General features: G+C 43.6%; 1 protein-coding gene across 5 annotated transcripts in view; it reads right to left on the reverse strand.

The window, feature by feature from the left end:
- The window catches only part of rbl1 (retinoblastoma-like 1 (p107)), a 140706-nt gene extending 129597 nt beyond the window's left edge, over positions 1-11109 (reverse strand). For 3 of the 5 annotated variants that reach the window (XR_009654522.1, XM_060919182.1, XM_060919180.1), the window contains exon 1: positions 10851-11109. Coding sequence is in view for 3 of the 5 variants with exons in the window: in XM_060919182.1 (XP_060775165.1) it covers positions 10851-11006 (156 nt within the window). In the remaining 2 variants the exon portion in view is untranslated. Of the gene's footprint in view, positions 1-10815 lie in introns of all 5 variants that reach the window. The other 2 variants (XM_060919183.1, XM_060919181.1) reach the window with 2 other exon arrangements.
- Positions 11110-20712: the final 9603 nt, after the last annotated feature.

Consider the following 20712-nt stretch of genomic DNA (forward strand, 5'->3'; position numbering starts at 1 on the left):
ATTTTCTACATAATATCAACCCTGACAGAACTTTGGAAGAACTCACAGATGAACCAGGATATATCGACCAAGTGTACCTTGTTTTCAGAGCGTTTTGACGCACATGGTTCAAAGTTTTGACTGCAAGTGTTTCATTTGAGAAATTAATGGTGAATATCATAATTGGGTTATGAGATTAATTTATAAGAAACAACCATTGATTTTAACTCCCTGAGCTCCCTTCATCCTACCCATAAAGACACCCCCCTCCCCCTAAACACACACACACACACACCAGTCAGCATACTACAGAGGGTGACTAAAGGCCTCTACATGCTCTTGCGACAAGGCTTTCGCAGATAGCTTTTCGCAGACAGCTTTTCGCAGACAGCTGTAATTTATCATTGAGCGGGGAGTAATAGGCGTGCGCGATGTTATTCACTGCCACAACGCAAGGGGGCGCGAAGTCACGAAATCGCTGAGTAGTTGGTGGGTGTGGTTAGTGGAGTGTTTATCCTCCGGTTACTTATAATGACTAGAACTGGAGTCGTATAGATGTATGTACTTCCTCACTTCCTCGATCAACCGCTCTTCGTGCTGCTTCATCTTCGCTCGTGTTTTTAAAAATGGCGGCCGTGAAAACAAACCAAACCGGGAAGTAGGGAAGCGGAAGTGCGTGTACAGCAGATGTAGAGTGGACCAATCAGAGCCCTCTTGTCTGCGAGGCTTCTGCGGTGGTCACAATTTTTGGGAGGTGCGCGCAGAGCGTCTGTGAAGGTGGGGGGGGCTACACAGACACCATCAGCGAGGACTGGGTTGTCAGCATAAATTGGCCTTAAGGGCTAAAAGGTGCATAGATGGCAAAGAATGCAAAGCACATCACACCAGATGTTAGATATAATTATAATGAAAAATATGGACTCCGTAAACCAGATTAAGCGGGTTAAATTAAAACACAATTTCATTACATATATACAGTTGATGAAATGATCAAAATAAGAGGATTCAAGAATAAATAAGCATGCTATGAACATAAATCAAGAACATGGAAAGACAAAGGCAGGAAACAAGCTTGCAAACACTACTGAAACACCAACAAACTACAATAATTCATTTTTCAATATTATGTCAGTGCAAGAAACATTTAGAAGTATAACATATCTTGCTAAAAAAATTACTTTGCTAAAAAGAAAATTGTTCTTTTAGCATTTCTTGCTAAGCGAAATTGCAAATTGCTAAAGAAAATTGAGTCTTTAGCACTTTTCGCTAAAACAATTTGGGTCCTAGAGTGAGCACAGCTGTCAATTTCAGCAACAAATTAGAAATGGAAGCGGATGAATTGGTTCCTAAAAGAACTAGTAAGGGGTCAGTCACCTGGCAATTTTTTTTGGATATCGCGAGGAGGACGTGGAACAGCAAATGCCAGTTTGTAAAGTGTGCAAAAAAACAGTATCAAAATACTCGGGTCTTGAAATAAATGCATATTAGTCATGAACAATGGTAACTACTGGGTTGTTTTACAATCAGGGTACAAAGTTTGTCACAGGGGTCCAAAATTCAAATTGATTCAAACTGGTCCTTGTACCAGTTTTTAAGTGAAGGACAAGTTAAAGAACAGATTTCAGTAAGCATGCACCGATACTGGCATTGGCATCGGCCCCGATACTCCACTAATATACTCATACTCGTACTTGTCAAACAGTTGCCGATACCATGAACCGATACCAGTGCCAATCCCATGCGCCGATACCAATGTTCCCCGCAGCGCTTTTTGTTCCATTCGAGAGAGAAAAAAAAAACTGAAGCATTGTTGAGCTCAGGCTTGAGCATAATATGATAGGCTATACCATGCGCCGATAGTGTTCCGTGAAGCGCCTTTTGCCAGCGTCCGTTCGAGGAAAAAAAGCCTCTCCCAGGAAAAAAACTGTAAATCTCAAGCATTGAGCGTAGGCTAATTTCGTCAGAAGACAAAAAAAAAATTGTTCGACAACAACCCATTTTTCCATGACGAAGATGTGTTTGCGTAGTCATGAAACAGTGCCGTCACAACATCTTTCCCCAACACTGTCATTTTAAACATCTCTCCACACTCCACTCCCTTTCGCTGCCATACGCAGATAGGCCTACGCTAAGATCCCCAACGTTGTCCTTTTTTAATGTTGGCTATTCGCCTAGGTAAGGGTTTTGTAGGACAGGCTACTCACTAACAAACAAATGAAAATTGGATTTTTGTATAGGTGAATCCAACCGGCAGAGTTTTTAAGTACGAGTCCAACCGGGAGAGTTTAAGAGTGAAGAGTGAGAGAAAGAGCTTTAAGAAATGGCTGATTGAGTTTTCCAACTTGTTTCAGTTGAGGGCAACGCTAAGACCAAGGAAATTGACGTCCCATCTACAGGTATGGAGCTCCATGAGCACGGGACGCGATGTTGCGAATGGACAGCAACAGCATCTGCCTAACAAGTTCTGCGACTGAACAAGAGCGTGCTCGAGGCATTCAACTCTCCTGCAGCACACAGCAGGATGTGCGCACATGCACATGGGGGGGGGGGGGGGGGGGGGGCATATTTTAGTCTGCATTACTGGCGATGGAAATTAAATAATACATCGTCGCCGGCCGCCACTGTTATCTTGTGCGCTCTCTGTGATGTTGCGATGGTCACTGCTCCTCCCTTTCACACCCTTGTCTTGTTGCTAAATGTAATTGGAGTAGTTTAAGCGCACCACCAGAACAACCCTTAAGTCAACCAAGACCACAATGTTGCGGAAGGCCGATGATAGAGGGGGTAAGTGACCAGCGGAGTGAAATGATCACGCTGCATGTGGTAACTCACTGCTCTCTCCTCCCTTCATCAACAATCGGTCTTACATGTTGCAAGAGTGCAAGTCTTTCTTGACTTCGAAAGTTGGACATTGTAATCTAATCCAAATAAATAGCAGCCTTTTTCAGAAATTGCAGCAGGTAAATATTTAATTCTTTGTGTAGGCTATTTGCAATGAGTGTAGTTTTCTGGGAGTGAATGTTGCGCGACAATCGAGAGAGGTTGCACACGGAAGCGCAGATAGCCTTGTAGTCCACGTTACACTGCCAGCAGACAGCGCCTCTTCATTTCACGGTAGCGCTTCTTTTGCAACATTGTTATGTAGGCCTAGTAGGCCTAGCGCAGCAGCGCTTAGGTTTTGCAACATTATTGTAACAATGTTGCAAAAGATAAGCGCTACCGTGAAGAGGCGCTGTCTGGCTGTGTGACGTGGACTCAAGGCTACTCTGCGCTTCTGGAGCAGCGGAGATTGTCAATGTGAACCCGTGTGCATGATCACTCCAGTTAGAAAACAACATTCACGGGAAATAGATAAAGTAGGCCTATTAAATATTCAAATGCTGCAATTTTTGAAAAATTATATTTTAATAACATCAACAGTATCGGTATCGGTAGTACTCGGTATCGGCAAGTACTGAAATGATAGTACTCATACTCGTATCGGTTTTCACAAATGTGGTATCGGTGCATCTCTAGATTTCAGGTAATTTTATGTGTATGGTAGTTTTGTGTAATCTGCTATAAGATAAAGAAGATTGTAGCTTTAAGCAGGGCTGGGAGAAACAAATGAAGTGATTCTCGGAGAGGACATTTTTTTTGACAATTCAGAATCCACGACTTCCATAGTGCTTTTAAATATAAGGCTGTAAGCTTTGTGTTAGTTGTCTCTAATATTTATGTTCCAATATCTTGACCACATTTTAGGATGAAAATAATCATTTTAGATATGTTATTTTATATTGAAAAATTAGCTGTCTCGGAGAGAACATTTTTTTGACACAATTACATACTAATTTGATCAAAATAGTCTGAAAACTTACTGGCATTCAACATTAAAACTTAACCATGTTTCCAATGATATGGAACCAAATATTTGTTTTATGGTATAGACCCCTTTCACATGACGTCACCGCGCCGCGAGATTTTGTTAGGCGCCATATTGGAAGACCAAGTACATGCACTCACAATATAAAACAAAGTACGAGCGAGAGTAAAGTGACACGATGGATGATAATTCTGGTTATGTGAGTACATTATCAGCTGCAGAAAGGGCACGGTATGTGGAGAAACTGGCTGTGATTGATGGGTTTGACCCATATGATAAGACTCAGAAAAAATTATGTGAATCCAAGCACACAGTTTAACGCAAAAGTTCGTTTATATCCTGACCTTGTCAGCTGTCAGATTTATGTTAATGGACCCGGTAAGCTGGTAAATAATTTTTTTTTTTTCTTTACCAAATTCTAACAGAAAACGAGAGCGCCCGAAAGGGAAAACCGAGCCGGGCCGCCTCACAGCTGTAATGCAAATTGCTTTCCTCCTCAGTATACAAGTGTGCTTCCATGGCAGGGAAAAAGAAACTGCATTCTGCCGCCTATGTAGTCCCCTATTTAAACAAATAGGAGTCATTCAGGATTCAGCCATGTTTTTGCTCCGTGTTTTTACTCGACCAAAGTTATACAGTATTATGAGCTTTAAATTGCATAAATAAAACTACTTGGTGAAACTTTGAAGAAGAGATTGTACTGGTTTAAAGTTTTTACCTAACGTTTTCATGTCGACTCCAATTAATACACTAGTAGAATCGATGACTAGTTTAGTAGGCCAAAACTTTTTTCAATTTTTGACTGTACCAGCCTGAAAAAACTTGCGACAGTCAAATGGAAAAAAAGCAAGCTGGTCATGTTGTACTGGACTAATCTATGACTGATGAGTATAGTAAGTGATACTAGTACTGATACAATAAAACAGACGACTGCAATCTGGTAGGCAGCACGATTTATATTATTTCTCCATGTCAGATACATAAGGAGGACCGGACACCAATTCTGCCATCTGTTTGCTACCCAGACATTGTAAACCATTTGTTGTTTACACCCAGTGCCTATACTGCTGATGACTTGAAAGCCTACAAAGGGCTACAGGCTTACAATTATGTTGTTAGTGGCTTGGTTCGTGATATTACAGCTGTTGTTAAGAATAACCTACACATAGTTATGACCAAGGTAATCTTGTTGATATTTATCTTTTAATAATATATCTTTTCAGTTGAAAAATTAATACTTTTTGTTACTATTAAGGTATCCATAATTTAGGTTAATTTATCCAAATTATACATATGTATTTATGATATATGCCTACACAACAACTGTTTTATTTATATAATAGGAGGGAGAGCAAGCCCCAAACCATCCTAAATTATTATTATTATTATTATTATTATTATTAAATTGTAGAAGTCTGGGAGGCTTGCTCCTCATTACAGTTATCAACTTGAGGCCAATTTAGCATGTTTTAAATCTGAATTTATTGCGTTTGCGTACCTCAAAGTGTCCGCAGATCATGCACAGACTTATCCATTATATCCACAGTTTTTTGCCAAGTCTCACACAGGTTTCTTTCAAGTCTACTGTTGGGCCAATAAATCATAAATAAAACAGCTCAGATTTGTTTGTTTAAGTCGTTTGCCACTCCACTTTATTCTCGTGGGTTCACATACCGCTGCCGTTATTTCCCCCTAATCACGAGTTTGTTGGTCTTCCAAAATGGCGCAGGGTCTGTTTACTTCCGGTTCCGGGTGACATCAGTGAAAGGGGTCTATAAAGAATGATTTAAGTGCATCCCTTTTGGAGCTACCTGTGGTCAAAAAAAAGCACTTTTTCTACATGACACGAGTAATTTTGCTAAATATGACATATATTGCGGCAGCACGGTGGTGTAGTGGTTAGCGCTGTCGCCTCACAGCAAGAAGGTCTGTGTTCAAGCCCCGTGGCCGGCGAGGGCCTTTCTGTGCGGAGTTTGCATGTTCTCCCCGTGTCCGCGTGGGTTTCCTCCGGGTGCTCCGGTTTCCCCCCACAGTCCAAAGACATGCAGGTTAGGTTAACTGGTGACTCTAAATTGACCGTAGGTGTGAATGTGAGTGTGAATGGTTGTCTGTGTCTATGTGTCAGCCCTGTGATGACCTGGCGACTTGTCCAGGGTGTACCCCGCCTTTCACCCGTAGTCAGCTGGGATAGGCTCCAGCTTGCCTGCGACCCTGTAGAACAGGATAAAGCGACGAGAGATAATGAGATGACATACAGTGCTCAGCATAAATGAGTACACCCCCTTTGAAAAGTAACATTTTAAACAATATCTCAATGAACACTAACAATTTCCAAAATGTTGACAAGACAAAGTTTAATATAACATCTGTTTAACTTATAACGGGAAAGTAAGGCTAATAATATAGCTTAGATTACACATTTTTTCAGTTTTACTCAAATTAGGGTGGTGCAAAAATGAGTACATCCCACAACAAAAACTACTACATCTAGTACTTTGTATGGCCTCCATGATCTTTTTCCATTCTTCAACAATGACCTCTTTTAGTGACTGGATGCTGGATGGAGAGCGATGCTCAACTTGTCTTTTCAGAATTCCCCAAAGAAAATAATTTCTTTACACCACAAAGGTGAAGGCTACAAGAAGATCAGCAAAGCTTTACTTATCAGTCAGAATACTGTAGCAAAAGTGGTACAAAAATTTAAGAAAGATGGAACTGCAACCATCTCACAGAGACGTCCAGGTTGTCCACAGAAGTTAACACCTCGACAGGAGCATCTTCTGATGAGAAGAGTTGAAGAAAATCGGCATGCAAGTTCACTGCAGTTACCTAAAGAAGTAGAAAGCCAAACTGGGGTGACTATTTCCCGTGACACAATACGGCGTACGCTGTAGAGGAATGGCATGCATGGATGCCATCCACAAAAGAAGCCTCTCCTAAAGCCCAGGCACAAAAAAGCCCGCCTAGAGTTTGCCAGGGCCCATGCTGACAAAGATGAAGACTACTGGGACTCTATACTCTGGAGTGATGAGACCAAGATAAATGTTTTTGGAACTGATGGCTTCAAAACTGTATGGCGTCGCAAAGGTGAGGAATACAAAGAAAACTGCATGGTGCCTACAGTGAAACATGGTGGTGGCAGTGTCCTTATGTGGGGCTGCATGAGTGCTGCTGGTTTCAGGGAGCTGCATTTCATTGATGGCATCATGAATTCACAGACGTATTGCTCTATACTGAAAGAGAAGATGCTACCATCACTCTGTGCCCTTGGTCGTCGTGCACTTTTCCAACATGACTAAACACACATCTAAGGCCGCTGTTGGATTTTTGAAGAACAGGGTGAAAGTGATTCAGTGGCCAAGTATGTCTCCTGATCTGAACCCAATCGAACACCTATGGGGAATTCTGAAGAGACAAGTTGAGCATCACTCTCCATCCAGCATCCAGTCACTAAAAGAGGTCATTGTTGAAGAATGGAAAAAGATTGATGTTGCAAAATGTCGCCAACTTGTTCATTCCATGCCTAGAAGACTTGGTGCTGTCATTTAAAATCATGGAGGCCATACAAAGTACTAGATGTAGTAGTTTTTGTTGTGGGGTGTACTCATTTTTGCACCACCCTAATTTGAGTAAAACTGAAAAATGTGTAATCTAAGTTATATTATTAACCTTACTTTTTTCCGTTATAAGTTAAACAGATGTTATATTAAACTTTGTCTTTTCAACATTTTGGAAATTGTTTGTGTTCATTGAGATATTGTTTAAAATGTTACTTTTCAAAGGGGGTGTACTCATTTACGCTCAGCACCGTATATTGCCATACAATCACCAAAAATAACGTTATCACCAAATTTTTTATTTCCATGGTAAATATCGCTATCACAGGGCTACAATAAACAGCCAAGTTTATTTAGTCAAGCCTTTTGATATTGAAGATAATAAGTGTTCAATGTGATTTTTAGCTTGCGTACCCTGATTGTAAAACAACCCTACTCTCTTTTGTGTTATTTTTGACAGAAGTAAAATTCATACATGAACAAATTTTGGAGAGGTGATTTTCTGTTTGGCGAGTTACTTTGGAAGGTAACTAGTCCGGCTGGCTAGTGAAAAAAATATATGAATTTTGAGCCCTGCAATGTCAATGTTGACATTTATTGGTAAACTAAAAAAAACTAGAAATTAATACGAACAAGAACAACAACGAATGACTAACAAAATGTGATCTACGAAAATACTTACACTACAGTTCAAAAGTTTGGGGTTACCCAGACAATTTTGTGTTTTCCATGAAAAGTCACACTTTTATTTTACCACTATAAGTTGTAAAATGAATAGAAAATATAGTCAAGACATTTTTCTGGCCATTTTGAGCATTTAATCGACCCCACAAATGTGATGCTCCAGAAACTCAATCTGCTCAAAGGAAGGTCAGTTTTATAGCTTCTCTAAAGAGCTAAACTGTTTTCAGCTGTGGTAACATGATTGTACAAGGGTTTTCTAATCATCCATTAGCCTTCTGAGGCAATGAGCAAACACATTGTACCATTAGAACACTGGAGTGATAGTTGCTGGAAATGGGCCTCTATAGAGGATTTCGACGTGACGTCACAGGTCACGTGACGCCCCGGTGTCCACCATTTTGAAGGTCAAGCTAGCTAATGTCAACAACAGTAGCTAGTATGTTACTGTAGCAATGTTTACATTCAGTCATTTGGATGACTGTTAAAACCTTTCAGTCTCAAGTTTTTCCTTTACTGTATTTACTAGTTTACTGAGCTAGCGCCCCCAGCCTGCCCGAGCTAGCGCGCTCGCCCCCAGCCTGCCCGAGCTAGCGCGCTCGCCCCCAGCCTGCCCGAGCTAGCGCGCTCGCCCCCAGCCTGCCCGAGCTAGCGCGCTCGCCCCCAGCCTGCCCGAGCTAGCGCGCTCGCCCCCAGCCTGCCCGAGCTAGCGCGCTCGCCCCCAGCCTGCCCGAGCTAGCGCGCTCGCCCCCAGCCTGCCCGAGCTAGCGCGCTCGCCCCCAGCCTGCCCGAGCACGCTAGCTCAGTAAACTAGCAAATACAGTAAAGGAAAAACTTGAGACTGAAAAGGTTTTAACAGTCATCCAAATGACTGAACGTAAACATTGCTACAGTAACATACTAGCTACTGTTGTTGACATTAGCTAGTGCTAACAGCTAGCTGCTAGTGCACTGCTACAACTACACCGACCCTAATAATACAGTTCTTGGTCATTGCCTGGTAACAGCAAATTTATAACGGGCCATGTCTCAACAGACTAAGAAGTTACTTCTTTTTTAAAGATTTTGGGGGGGGGCTTTTTCCACCTTTATTGGATAGGACAGTGTAGAGACAGGAAATGAGCAGGAGAGAGACGGGGAGGGATTGGGAAATGACCTCGGGTCGGTATCGAACCCGGGTCCCCGGATTTATGGTATGGCGCCTTATCCACCTGAGCCACGACGCCCAGAAGAAGTTATTTCAATGACATTTAATAACATTTTGTTTATCCTGAGGACCGAAAGTAAATTAAAATGTGAACAAACCTTAGCTGTAATAAGATGGCGACCACCGGCTCCAGGGACGACCCGCTGATGTAGGCATGTTACCCAGCCTGGTTTTTAACGACATAGGTATACAGATCATGTGGGCCGAAGTCAAGTAAAGACGAGGGCTTGGTGTACTTCCGTACGTCAGTGAACAATCCTGGTGGAAGCAGGTAAACGTCGTTCTCTAAGCCTGCTAACCTCAATTTTTGCAAATACCTCTCCCTCTGCTCGCCCTGTAAATGCCCTACATCGCTGGATAGTGAAGGTGTTTTCTGCATCTCGCTCCTTTTTCTTTTATGTTTTTTCCCTGGTATTTCCCACACGCCTGACTGCAGGTCAGGAAGATCACCCGCGCTGCAAAGCCAGAAAAAGATAGCCTGGTAACGTGTACGGATCACGTACACCAGCATCATTGATTTTCTGGTGATATCGCTTCTTACTCGCGTCATCTAGGCCGGATAAAATACTCGACAATGAGACTTCGTCATGATCAACAGTGTATCGCTACCGGTAGTCGCCATATTTGTGACCGTCAAAATGGCGCCGGCTACTTGTTGACATGGCAACGGTCACGTGGGTCGAAAACCTCTATACACCTATGGAGATATTGCACCAAAAACCAGACATTTGCAGCTAGAATAGTCATTTACCACATTAGCAATGTATAGAGTGTATTTCTGATTAGTTTAAAGTGATCTTCATTGAAAAGAACAGTGCTTTTCTTTCAAAAATAAGGACATTTCAAAGTGACCCCAAACTTTTGAACGGTAGTGTACATGAACAAATTTTGGAGAGCTGATTTTCTGTTTGGCGAGTTACTTGTCCGGCTGGCTGGTGAAAAAAAATATATATATGAATTTCGAACCCTGCAATGTCAATGTTGACATTTATTGGTAAACTAAAAAAAACTAGAAATTAATACAAACAACAACGAATGACTAACAAAATGTGATCTACGAAAATACTTAGTATGTGGAACAAAGATTTTCTGACACAGGTTCATACTGCAGTGCATCAGATATCCTGAAAGCTAATATTTTGGTAGACACTTACCAAGTTGCTCAGATCCACCACATGCAGTTTTCAGACGGTCCCTTACTGACCCTGTTACTGTACAGTCTCGTGCTGGTGACGGAAGTTTGCTCAAGACTAGCTTCAGCGAACTTTACCGGAAGTTTGTTTGTTTTTAATATAGATGCTACTTCCTTCACTGTCCCTACCAGATTAAGAAAAGACACGTTGAGTCACTTGGGTGTTGATGTTTCTTCAGAAATGGAAGAGAGACTCTTGAACGCAGTGAATATCCAAAATATAAAACCAACCTGATCGCAGTTAACTTCGTTATTGTTTATTATTTTCCTCGGTGAAACAGTATACTGGTTGCTTAATTATCACCTCTAACATAATTGCTTATTCCTTAATTACCTATTAAAAGCGCTGGTGTATCAGACTTGGCTCACCTCCAGAGTATATGTATTCCAAATAGAAGTAAAGTTCTGTATCGCCTCCGTCGCCGTCTCTTCATCCATATTTAATTCTTGACAAAGTGTTTCAAAGCTTCTCTGAATCAAACTGCCTTCATCTGATCTGTCAGAGTCGGTCTCATCCCCCCGCATTCTGAAGCCGTTAAAAATGTTTATTCGCGAGAAAAACAACACAAACCCGCCGTCCGCCAGTTGCTGTTCCTCACTTCCGGTGATTCCGAACGGCGCGAAATCAGTTTACTTCCAGCCAATAAAAACACAGGATTTATGTTGCGTTCGCGTTTGCCTTGGAAGTGGGAATTTGCAAGTTGTAATGACGTAATTTCCCACTTCGAGACGTTGGACGTGTGAAGCGAAAAAACGCGGCCGCTTTATCGAAAGCGTGTGTTTTGTTTGCTCTGCGCGTAAGACAATAAAAAAAATTCAATTAAATTCAAAACACTTTATTTGTCCCCTAGGGGCAATTCAAAGGCACGCAAAGAAGTACAGTCAAACATATAAATATTTTTAAAAAAAAATTTAAAAATTACAAAAAAAAACCCTCATCTCATCTCATTATCTCTAGCCGCTTTATCCTGTTCTACAGGGTTGCAGGCAAGCTGGAGCCTATCCCAGCTGACTACGGGCAAAAGGCAGGGTACACCCTGGACAAGTCGCCAGGTCATCACAGGGCTGACACATAGACACAGACAACCATTCACACTCACACCTACGGTCAATTTAGAGTCACCAGTTAACCTAACCTACATGTCTTTGGACTGTGGGGGAAACTGGAGCACCCGGAAGAAACCCACGCGGACAACATGCAAACTCCACACAGAAAGGCCCTCGTTGGCCACTGGGCTCGAACCCAGGACCTTCATGCTGTAAGGCAATAGTGCTAACCACTACACCACTGTGCCACCCATGTATAAATATACATACATACATACATACATACATACATACATACATACATTATCTGTAGCCACTTATCCTGTCCTACAGGGTTTCAGGCAAGCTGGAGCCTATCCCAGCTGACTATGGACGAGAGGCGGGGTACACCCTGGACAAGTCACCAGGTCATTACAGGGCTGACACATAGACACAGGCAACCATTCGCACTCACGGTCAATTTAGAGTCACCAATTAGCCTAACCTGCATGTCTTTGGACTGTGGCGTAAACCGGAGCACCCAGAGGAAACCCACGCGGACACGGGGAGAACATGCAAACTCCACACAGAAAGGCCCTCGTCAGCCACTGGGCTCAAACCCAGGACCTTCTTGCTGTAAGGCAAAAGTGCTAACCACTACACCACTGTGCCACCCATGTATAAATATCCATACATCCATTATCTCTAGCTGCTTATCCTGTCCTACAGGGTCGCAGGCAAGCTAGAGCCTATCCCAGCTGACTATGGGCAAGAGGCGGGGTACACCCTGGACAAGTCGCCAGGTCATTACAGGGCTAACACATAGATACTTACCCCTTTTCCACCAAATCAGTTCCAGGGCTGTTTCGGGGCCAGTGCTTAGTTTGGAACTGGGTTTCCTGTTTCCACTGACAAAGAACTGGCACTGGGGCCAGAAAAACCGGTTCCAGGCTAGCACCAACTCTCTGCTGGGCCAGAGGAAAGAACTGCTTACGTCAGCGTGGGGGCGGAGTTGTTAAGACCAACAACAATAACAAGACCGCGAAAGAGCGCCATTTTTAAGCGACGAGAAGCAGCAGCTGTACAAACGTGAAGTCATCCATTATTATTATTGTTGTTGTTGTTGTTGTTGCTGCTTCTTCTGTGTTTTTGCTTCAATATTCGCGCCAAGGTTTATGCAAATGTAGCGACGTAACTGATGTATACAGCGACATAACTGACGTATACAGCGATGTAATGACATGGCTTCCGTTAGCACCCCGAGCTATGCTAAAGCAAACTGGTTCTCAGCTGGCTCGCAAGTTGAACGAGTTGTGAACCAGCACCGGCCCCGAACCAGCCCTGGAACTGATTTGGTGTAAAAGGGGTAACAGATAACCATTCACACTCACGGTCAATTTAGACCCACCAATTAGCCTAACCTGCATGTCTTTGGGCTGTGGCGGAAACTGGAGCACCAGGAGGAAACCCACACGGACACAGGGAGAACATGCAAACTCCACACAGAAAGTCCCTTGTCGGCCGCTGGGCTCAAACCCACGACCTTCTTGCTGTGAGGCGACAGTGCTAACCACTACACCACTGCGCCACCCATGTATAAATATAATAATTTTAAAAAACAGTATATACAAAAATATCGTGTGGTGCAGTTTGCTTATGAAGGCTCAATAGTCGCAGAGTCTATGTTTATTAAGACATGCAGATTAGGGCTACTTTAACAGCCGGTTTACAGTTACAGGCCTGAGTAGCTATTGGTTCTCTTCTACAACAGTCTTCTTCTTCTTTTGGCTGCTCCCGATTCGGGGTCGCCACAGCAGATCATTCGTCTCCATTGCTCCCTGTCTTACGCATCCTTCTCTACCACACCTGCCACTTTCATGTCCTCTCTCATCATATCCATGTATCTCCTCTTTGGCCTTCCTCATTTTCGTGTGTCTGGCAGCTCCAGCCTCAACATTCTCCTTCCAACATGCTCTGCATCTCTTCTCAGAATGTGCCCATACCATCTCAGTCTTATCTCATCTCATCTCATCTCATCTCATCTCATCTCATTATCTCTAGCCGCTTTATCCTTCTACAGGGTCGCAGGCAAGCTGGAGCCTATCCCAGCTGACTACGGGCGAAAGGCGGGGTACACCCTGGACAAGTCGCCAGGTCATCACAGGGCTGACACGTAGACACAGACAACCATTCACACTCACATTCACACCTACGGTCAATTTAGAGTCACCAGTTAACCTAACCTGCATGTCTTTGGACTGTGGGGGAAACCGGAGCACCCGGAGGAAACCCACGCGGACACGGGGAGAACATGCAAACTCCACACAGAAAGGCCCTCGCCGGCCCCGGGGCTCGAACCCAGGACCTTCTTGCTGTGAGGCGACAGCGCTAACCACTACACCACCGTGCCGCCCCAGTCTTATCTCTCTTAGCTTAATTCACAAGAACTCCACATGTGCTGTCCCTCTGATGTGTTCGTTCCTTATCCTGTCCAACCTTGTCACTCCCATCGCAAATCTTACCATCCTCAACTCCGCCACCTCCAACTTTGCCTCCTGTCTCTTCGTTAAGGGTACGGTCTCCAATCCGTACATCACAGCTGGTCTCACTACTGTCTTATACATCTTACCTTTCACTTTTGCTGGGACTTTCCTATCACAAATGACTCCCGAAATCCTTCTCCAACTGCTCCACCCTGCCTGCACTCTCTTTCTCACCTCACGATCGCAGCCCCCATTTTCCTGCACAGTTGACCCCAGGTACTTGAATTCACCAACTTTCTTTACGTCTGCTCCTTAAATCTTCACTACACTCTCATCTCCATTCTCATTGATGCACATGTATTCTGTTTTGCTCCTGCTCACCTTCATTCCTCTTCATTCCAATGCATACCTCCATCTCTCCAAACCCAACTCAACCTCCTTTCTACTTTCACCACATATCACAATATCATCTGCAAACATCATGTTCCATGGTGACTCTTGCCTCACCTTGTCCGTCAAGCTATCCATCACTATGGCAAACAAGACTCAAAGCAGATCCTTGATGAAGCCCCATCTTCACCTTGAACCATTCAGTCGTTTCAACTGCATACCTCACTGCTGTTTCACTGTTCTCATACATGTCTTGCACCACTCTAATATACTTCTCATTCACTCCACACTTTCTCATACAATACCATAACTCATCTCTCGGCACTCTATCGTATGTCTTCTCCAGGTCTACAAACACAAAATGTAGCTTTTTCTGGCCTTTCCTGTACTTCTCCATTAACATTCTTAGAGCAAAAATTGCATCCGACGTGCTCTTCCTTGGCATAAACCCGTATTGCTGTTCATAGATTGCTACCTCTCTTCTCAATCTCACCTCCAATACCCTTTCCCATAACTTCATGGTGTGGCTCATCAATTTTATTCCTCTGTAATTACTGCAGTTCTGTACATCTCCCTTATTCTTGTATATTGGGACTAGCACACTCTTTCTCCATTCATTTGGCATTTTCTCATTCTCCAGGATCTTATTAAACAATCTCGTAAGGAACTCCACAGCCATCTCACCCAAACATCTCCAAGCCTCAATCGGGATACCATCTGGTCCAACTGCTTTCCCAGTCTTCATTCTTTTCATAGCTGCCCTCACCTCATCCTTACTAGCCAACTCTGCTTCCTGATTTGCTGTCTCCAACGAATCTGACCTTTTCTCTCTTGGATTCTCCTCATTTAATAAATCCTCAAAGTACTCTTTCCACCTTCTTAATACACTCTCTTTGTTTGTCAGCACATTTCCATTTACACCTTTCATCACTCTTACCTGCTGTACATCCCTTTGGTCTCCAGTCTTTTGTACAACTCCTGGTATGCATCTGCTTTCACCTTCGCTACTGATCTTTTTGCCTTCTGTCTCATCTCTCCATATAACTGCCTGCTTTCCTCATCTCTCTGATCATCCCAATTCTTCTTTTCTAGCCTCTTCTCTTTTATAATTTTCTGCACTTCTTTGTTCCACCACCATATCTCTTTGTTTTCCTTCCTCCTTCCTGATAACCACCCTAGCACCTTCCTTGCTGCCTCGCTTACTAGTATAGCAGTAGTATCCCAATCTTCTGGCAGACTTCCATTATTATTCAAAGCTCATCTCATTTCTTCCCTAAACTCCTTCTGATGTTCAACCTCTTTTAGTTTCCACCACTTAATCTTCAGCTCCACTATTTCATGCTTCCTCTTTTTCACTTTCAAGCTTATCCTGCACACAACCACTCGATGTCGTCTAGCGACATTCTCCCCTGCCATCACTTTACAGTCTCCAAACACCTTCAGGTTACCCCTTCTACAGAGTATGTAGTTCACCTGTTTAGATCTTCTTCCACTCTTGAACGTCACCCTGTGCTGCTCTTTCTTCTCGAAGTATGTATCGACTATTGCCAAATTCATCATCTTTGAAAAATCAACCACCATTCTCTTCTACGATAGTGAACTTCAAATATTTATGCAAAAGGTTGGACTGAAATTGCAGCACAAGAGAGTCTGATTTATTTCAGATTCATTCAGATTCAGATTTATTTTTCTCGTTCTTTTCCGGAGGGTAGGAAGGTTAGAATAGTTCGATTTAATGCCACTTGTTAATTTTTTGATGTAGTTCTCTACAAACACAAGATAGTCATTATATCAAACATTTGTGGATGAAACAGATTGTGTTTGAATAAGAATATCCTTGACAAGTTGTCCACCAAGTTATCCTCTTTGAGAACGATACCACTTATCCACCAGGGTCAAAGGGGAAGCAGGAGCCAATCCCACCTGACTTTGGGCAAGAGGCAGGGTACACCCTGGGCATGTCACCAATGTATCACAGAGATAACACAGAGACAAACAACCATTCACATTTATAGGCAAGTTTAAAGTGCATATTCTGGACCAATTTCGTGTTTTTTTTTATATGAAAGTATGTCCCTTTACACACTCATCCAGAAAGGTAATTTTGCACAAGGCCATCTGTCTACAGCAGAAAAAAATAAAATAACAAAACCCGTCTGGAAAAATCCCAAGGGAGTCTGGAGCCAGATTCGTGACGTTACCTGCGGAAGTGCCAGCAGGCTGCGAGAGCTTTGCAAGGTTTCAGTGCACAGCCTGTGTAGACCAAGCGCTCCCATTTCTCTCTCATTGTCCGGTCTTTTGTAAAACAATGAGTACTAATCCCATCAAGATTGGTGTTGCTACACCCTCCTACGATACATCTGTTAACCATTTTAATAATTACGCGATAACGTTGAAGAAATTTGCAGAAAACCACCAGGTTGTTTTCTCATAAACAAACCAGTGCTGACGTAGGATTCAGAGGGAGGCGTCCCACGGATGATGTCACGAAAATCAATGTTTGCCAGGAAATTCAAATGCCAAGTTTTTTCAGAGGCGGACCATTTCCCCTCAAATGGCTTGATTTCAACTGAATTTTTCTGGTATTGCGCAAGGTAAAAAAATTGCAGAGAATGCAGAATGTTACAGATATTTGACCAAAGTTTAATATAAAATAGGAGAATTACATTGATCTTGCTCCTGAATTTACCTGTGATATGCACTTTAAAGTAGCCAGTTAACCTAATCTACATGTCTACTACATGGACTGTGGGAGGAAACTGGAGCACCCTGAGGTGCAGGCATTGGGAGAGTCTGAAAAACTCCACACAAAAATACCCTAGTTGGCCACAAGGATCTAACCTAGAATCTTCTTGCTGTGAGGTAACAAGGCTAACCACTGCACCACCATGCAGACATAATTATCATAAATAAATACATGCATAAATAAATAGTCATGTGAAAAAATAAGTATATCGCATGGAAACTGTCGACTTTTCTCAACATATTTAAACAAGCAAACATTTCACTTTCTTTAATATAATAAAAAATGTAAGCACACCCTTACATTTATCACATGGTAGATTGTGAAGTAAATTTTCTGTTTCCCCCAATTTCAGCTGTGTGTTGTGTCTAGTGTCAAGTGTATGTGTTTTTGTGTTTTCTTCTGTTTTTACTTTTCTTTTTGGATTTGGTGTTTATTTTGTTCATGCAAATGTTAATTGAGAACTGAATAAATAAAGAGTTAAAAAAACCTTTAATATATGTACACCAGTATTGTCCAAGACACTCTCTCTGCCACAGACGCACTCTCTCTGCCACAGATGCACTCTCTCTGCATGCCCCCCCAAAACACACACACACACACACACACACACACACACACACACACACACACACAAAACAAAACAAAACAAAACAAAAAAAACCCTTTCACTCACTGTCTGGTTTCTCACAATAAAAAGGTCTTTCTCAAAACATTTAATCCATAACACAGATAAGGATGTTACTGTACGCACGTGCGCACACACCATCATCATCATCATCATCGGCGATCACTTGTAACGAGTATGATTGTCCTCCTGACGGTGGGTCTGGTCACTTGTGGGTCATCAGGTGGCGGTTGAGGCCAATCCTCAATCCACAGTCTCTATTGCAGTGGGAGCATATGTAGATTGTTGTCCTGGAGGTGGTGGTTTGGGTTTGGGGAGCCGTTTTGGTGGTGGTTCTCTCCTTCCTCAGTTGCCTTTTAGTTTCTGCGGCATGGTGGAGGTCCTCTTCTAGGTGTGCTGTACCCTCATGGACCATCCTTCTCCACTCATCTCTTTTGAGGGCAACCTCCTCCCAGTTATTGAGATTGAAGTGACACTTTCTGAGGTGTACTTTGATCATGTCTTTGTACTGCTTCTTCTGCCCTCCTTGGGTATGCTTTCCTTCCTTTAGTTGGCCATACAGAACCTGTTTTGGAAGGCGGTAATTGGGCATGCGTACTACATGACCTGTCCATCGTAGCTGGTGCCTAGCGATAGTTGAGGTGATGCTGGCGATGTTGGCTTCCTTTAAGACACTGATATTAGTCCGTCTATCTTCCCAGCTGATCCTGAGAATCTTGCGTAGGCATCACTGGTGATACTGCTCCAGGGCTTTCAGATGTCTACTGTAGGTAGTCCAGCTATCAGCTCCATAGAGCAGGGTGGGAAGAATGACAGCTTGATAGACCAGGAGTTTGGTTTTGGTCAGGATTTCGCGGTTGTCAAAGACCCTGTCTCTCAGCCTAGCAAAAGCTGCACTGGCACACCCTATGTGGTGGTGGATTTCTGCATCAGTGTCAGCTCTTGTGACTAGAAGACTGCCAAGATACATGAATCGGTCCACATTTTCCAGGGTGTTGTTGTTCACATGGATTGCTGGGGCCTTGGAGGGTGTGTCAGGGGCTGGTTGGCACAGTATCTGAGTTTTCCTGATGTTAATATCAAGTCCCAGGAGTTGGTAGGCTCTGGCAAAGGCGTCCATGATGCTCTGGAGGTCCACTTCAGAAAGAGCCACTAGGGCATTATCGTCAGCATATTGGAGCTCCATGATGGAGGATGTGAGCACCTTGCTTTTTGCCCTGAACCTGTTGATGTTGAAGAGCCCACTGTCTGTCCTGTATATGAACTTGAGACCCTCAGGTACGTTTTGGCTGGTGAGGTGGAGGATGGTGGCGATGAAGATGGAGAAGAGGGTTGGTGCAATGATACAGCCCTGCTTGACACCGGTGTGCACTTTGAAAGGGGCTGTTTCACAGCCACCATTTCCAACTACGGTTGTGGTCATGTCATCATGTAGTAGGTGCAAGATCTTCAGATACTTGTCTGGGCATCCGATCTTGGATAGAACACACCAGAGGGCAGGTCTGTTCACGGAATCAAAGGCCTTTGTAAGATCGATGAATGCCATGTACAGGGGTAAGTGTTGCTCTCGACATTTCTCCTGCAGCTGGCGAGCTGTGAAAATCATGTCGGAGGTTCCTCTGGCAGGGCAGAAGCCACACTGTGACTCTGGGAGGATCACTTCTGACAGTGGCAGTAGTTGGTTGGCCAAAATACGGGCCAGTACTTTGCCTGTGGTGGATAGGAGGGAGATGCCCCTGTAGTTGCCACAGTCCGCTTTATCTCCCTTCTTGAATATGGTGACAATCAGGGCATCCCTGAGTTCGGCAGGGATTTTCTCCTCCTCCCAGATCTTAGAAAGGAGGCTGTGGATGTGACTGAGGAGTTTGGGCCCTCCTTGCTTGAGGATTTCTGCTGGAATCCCATCTGGTCCAGAGGCCTTGTTGTTACTCAATCTCCTGATGGCACCCAAGACCTCACTTTCAGTGGGAGAGTCATCCAAATGCTCCATGATGGGCCGCTGAGGAATTTGGTTGATGGTTTCTGAGTCAACTGTGGTGTTTCGGTTCAGGAGCTCCCGGAAGTGTTCTTCCCATCTGGAGCTGATCCCTTCCTTGTCCTTCAGCAGGGGTTGCCCATCTTTGGAGCAGAGGGGATTGAGGCCTCGATAACTTGGGCCATACACAGCTTTGGTGGCATTGAAGAAGCCCCTGGTGTCACCTGAGTCAGCAAGCCTCTGGATCTCCAAGGCCTTCTCTGTCCACCATTGGTTCTTTAACTCTCGCACCCTGCACTGGACAAGTGCCTTTGCCTTGGAGTGGGCCTGTCTTTTAGCCTTACAATTGATGTCATTCTGCCAAGAACAAAAGGCTTTCCTTTTGGCATCAATTAGCTGTTCTATTTCGGTGTCATTGTCGTCAAACCAGTCTTGATGTTTCCTGGTCTTGTAGCCAAGGGTGTCCATGCAGGTCTCGAGTAAGATGGTCTTAAGGGTCTTCCAGTGTTCTTCCATGTCCTCAGGATATTCTTCAGGGAGTCATTCAAGTAGGGTCTTCTGAAGTTGTTGCACTCTTTCTGTATCCCCCAAGCTGTCGATGTTGAATTTAGGACATGTTTGCTTCCTTTGGGTCCTCCTTTTCTGATGTAGCTGGATGTTCATTGTGGAGTGGATTAGGCGATGGTCTGTCCAACAATCATCTGCACAGGTCATGGCCCTGGTGATGTTAACATCCTTGCAATCTCTAGCCCTGACAATCACATAGTCAATGAGATGCCAGCACTTTGATCGAGGGTGCATCCAGGAGGTTTTGAACCTGTTTCTCTGGCGGAAAAGGGTGTTTGTTATGACCAGCTCATGTTCAGCATACTTTGACAGTAGGAGGGTTCCATTGGAGTTGATATTTCCAACACTCTCTTTGCCTAGGGTGCCTTTCCAGAGCTTGTGACCCTTGCCAACCCTGGCATTGAAATCCCTGAGTAGGA

This window comes from Neoarius graeffei, chromosome 4 (genome assembly GCF_027579695.1).
Source record: "Neoarius graeffei isolate fNeoGra1 chromosome 4, fNeoGra1.pri, whole genome shotgun sequence".
Taxonomy (NCBI): Eukaryota; Metazoa; Chordata; class Actinopteri; order Siluriformes; family Ariidae; genus Neoarius; species Neoarius graeffei.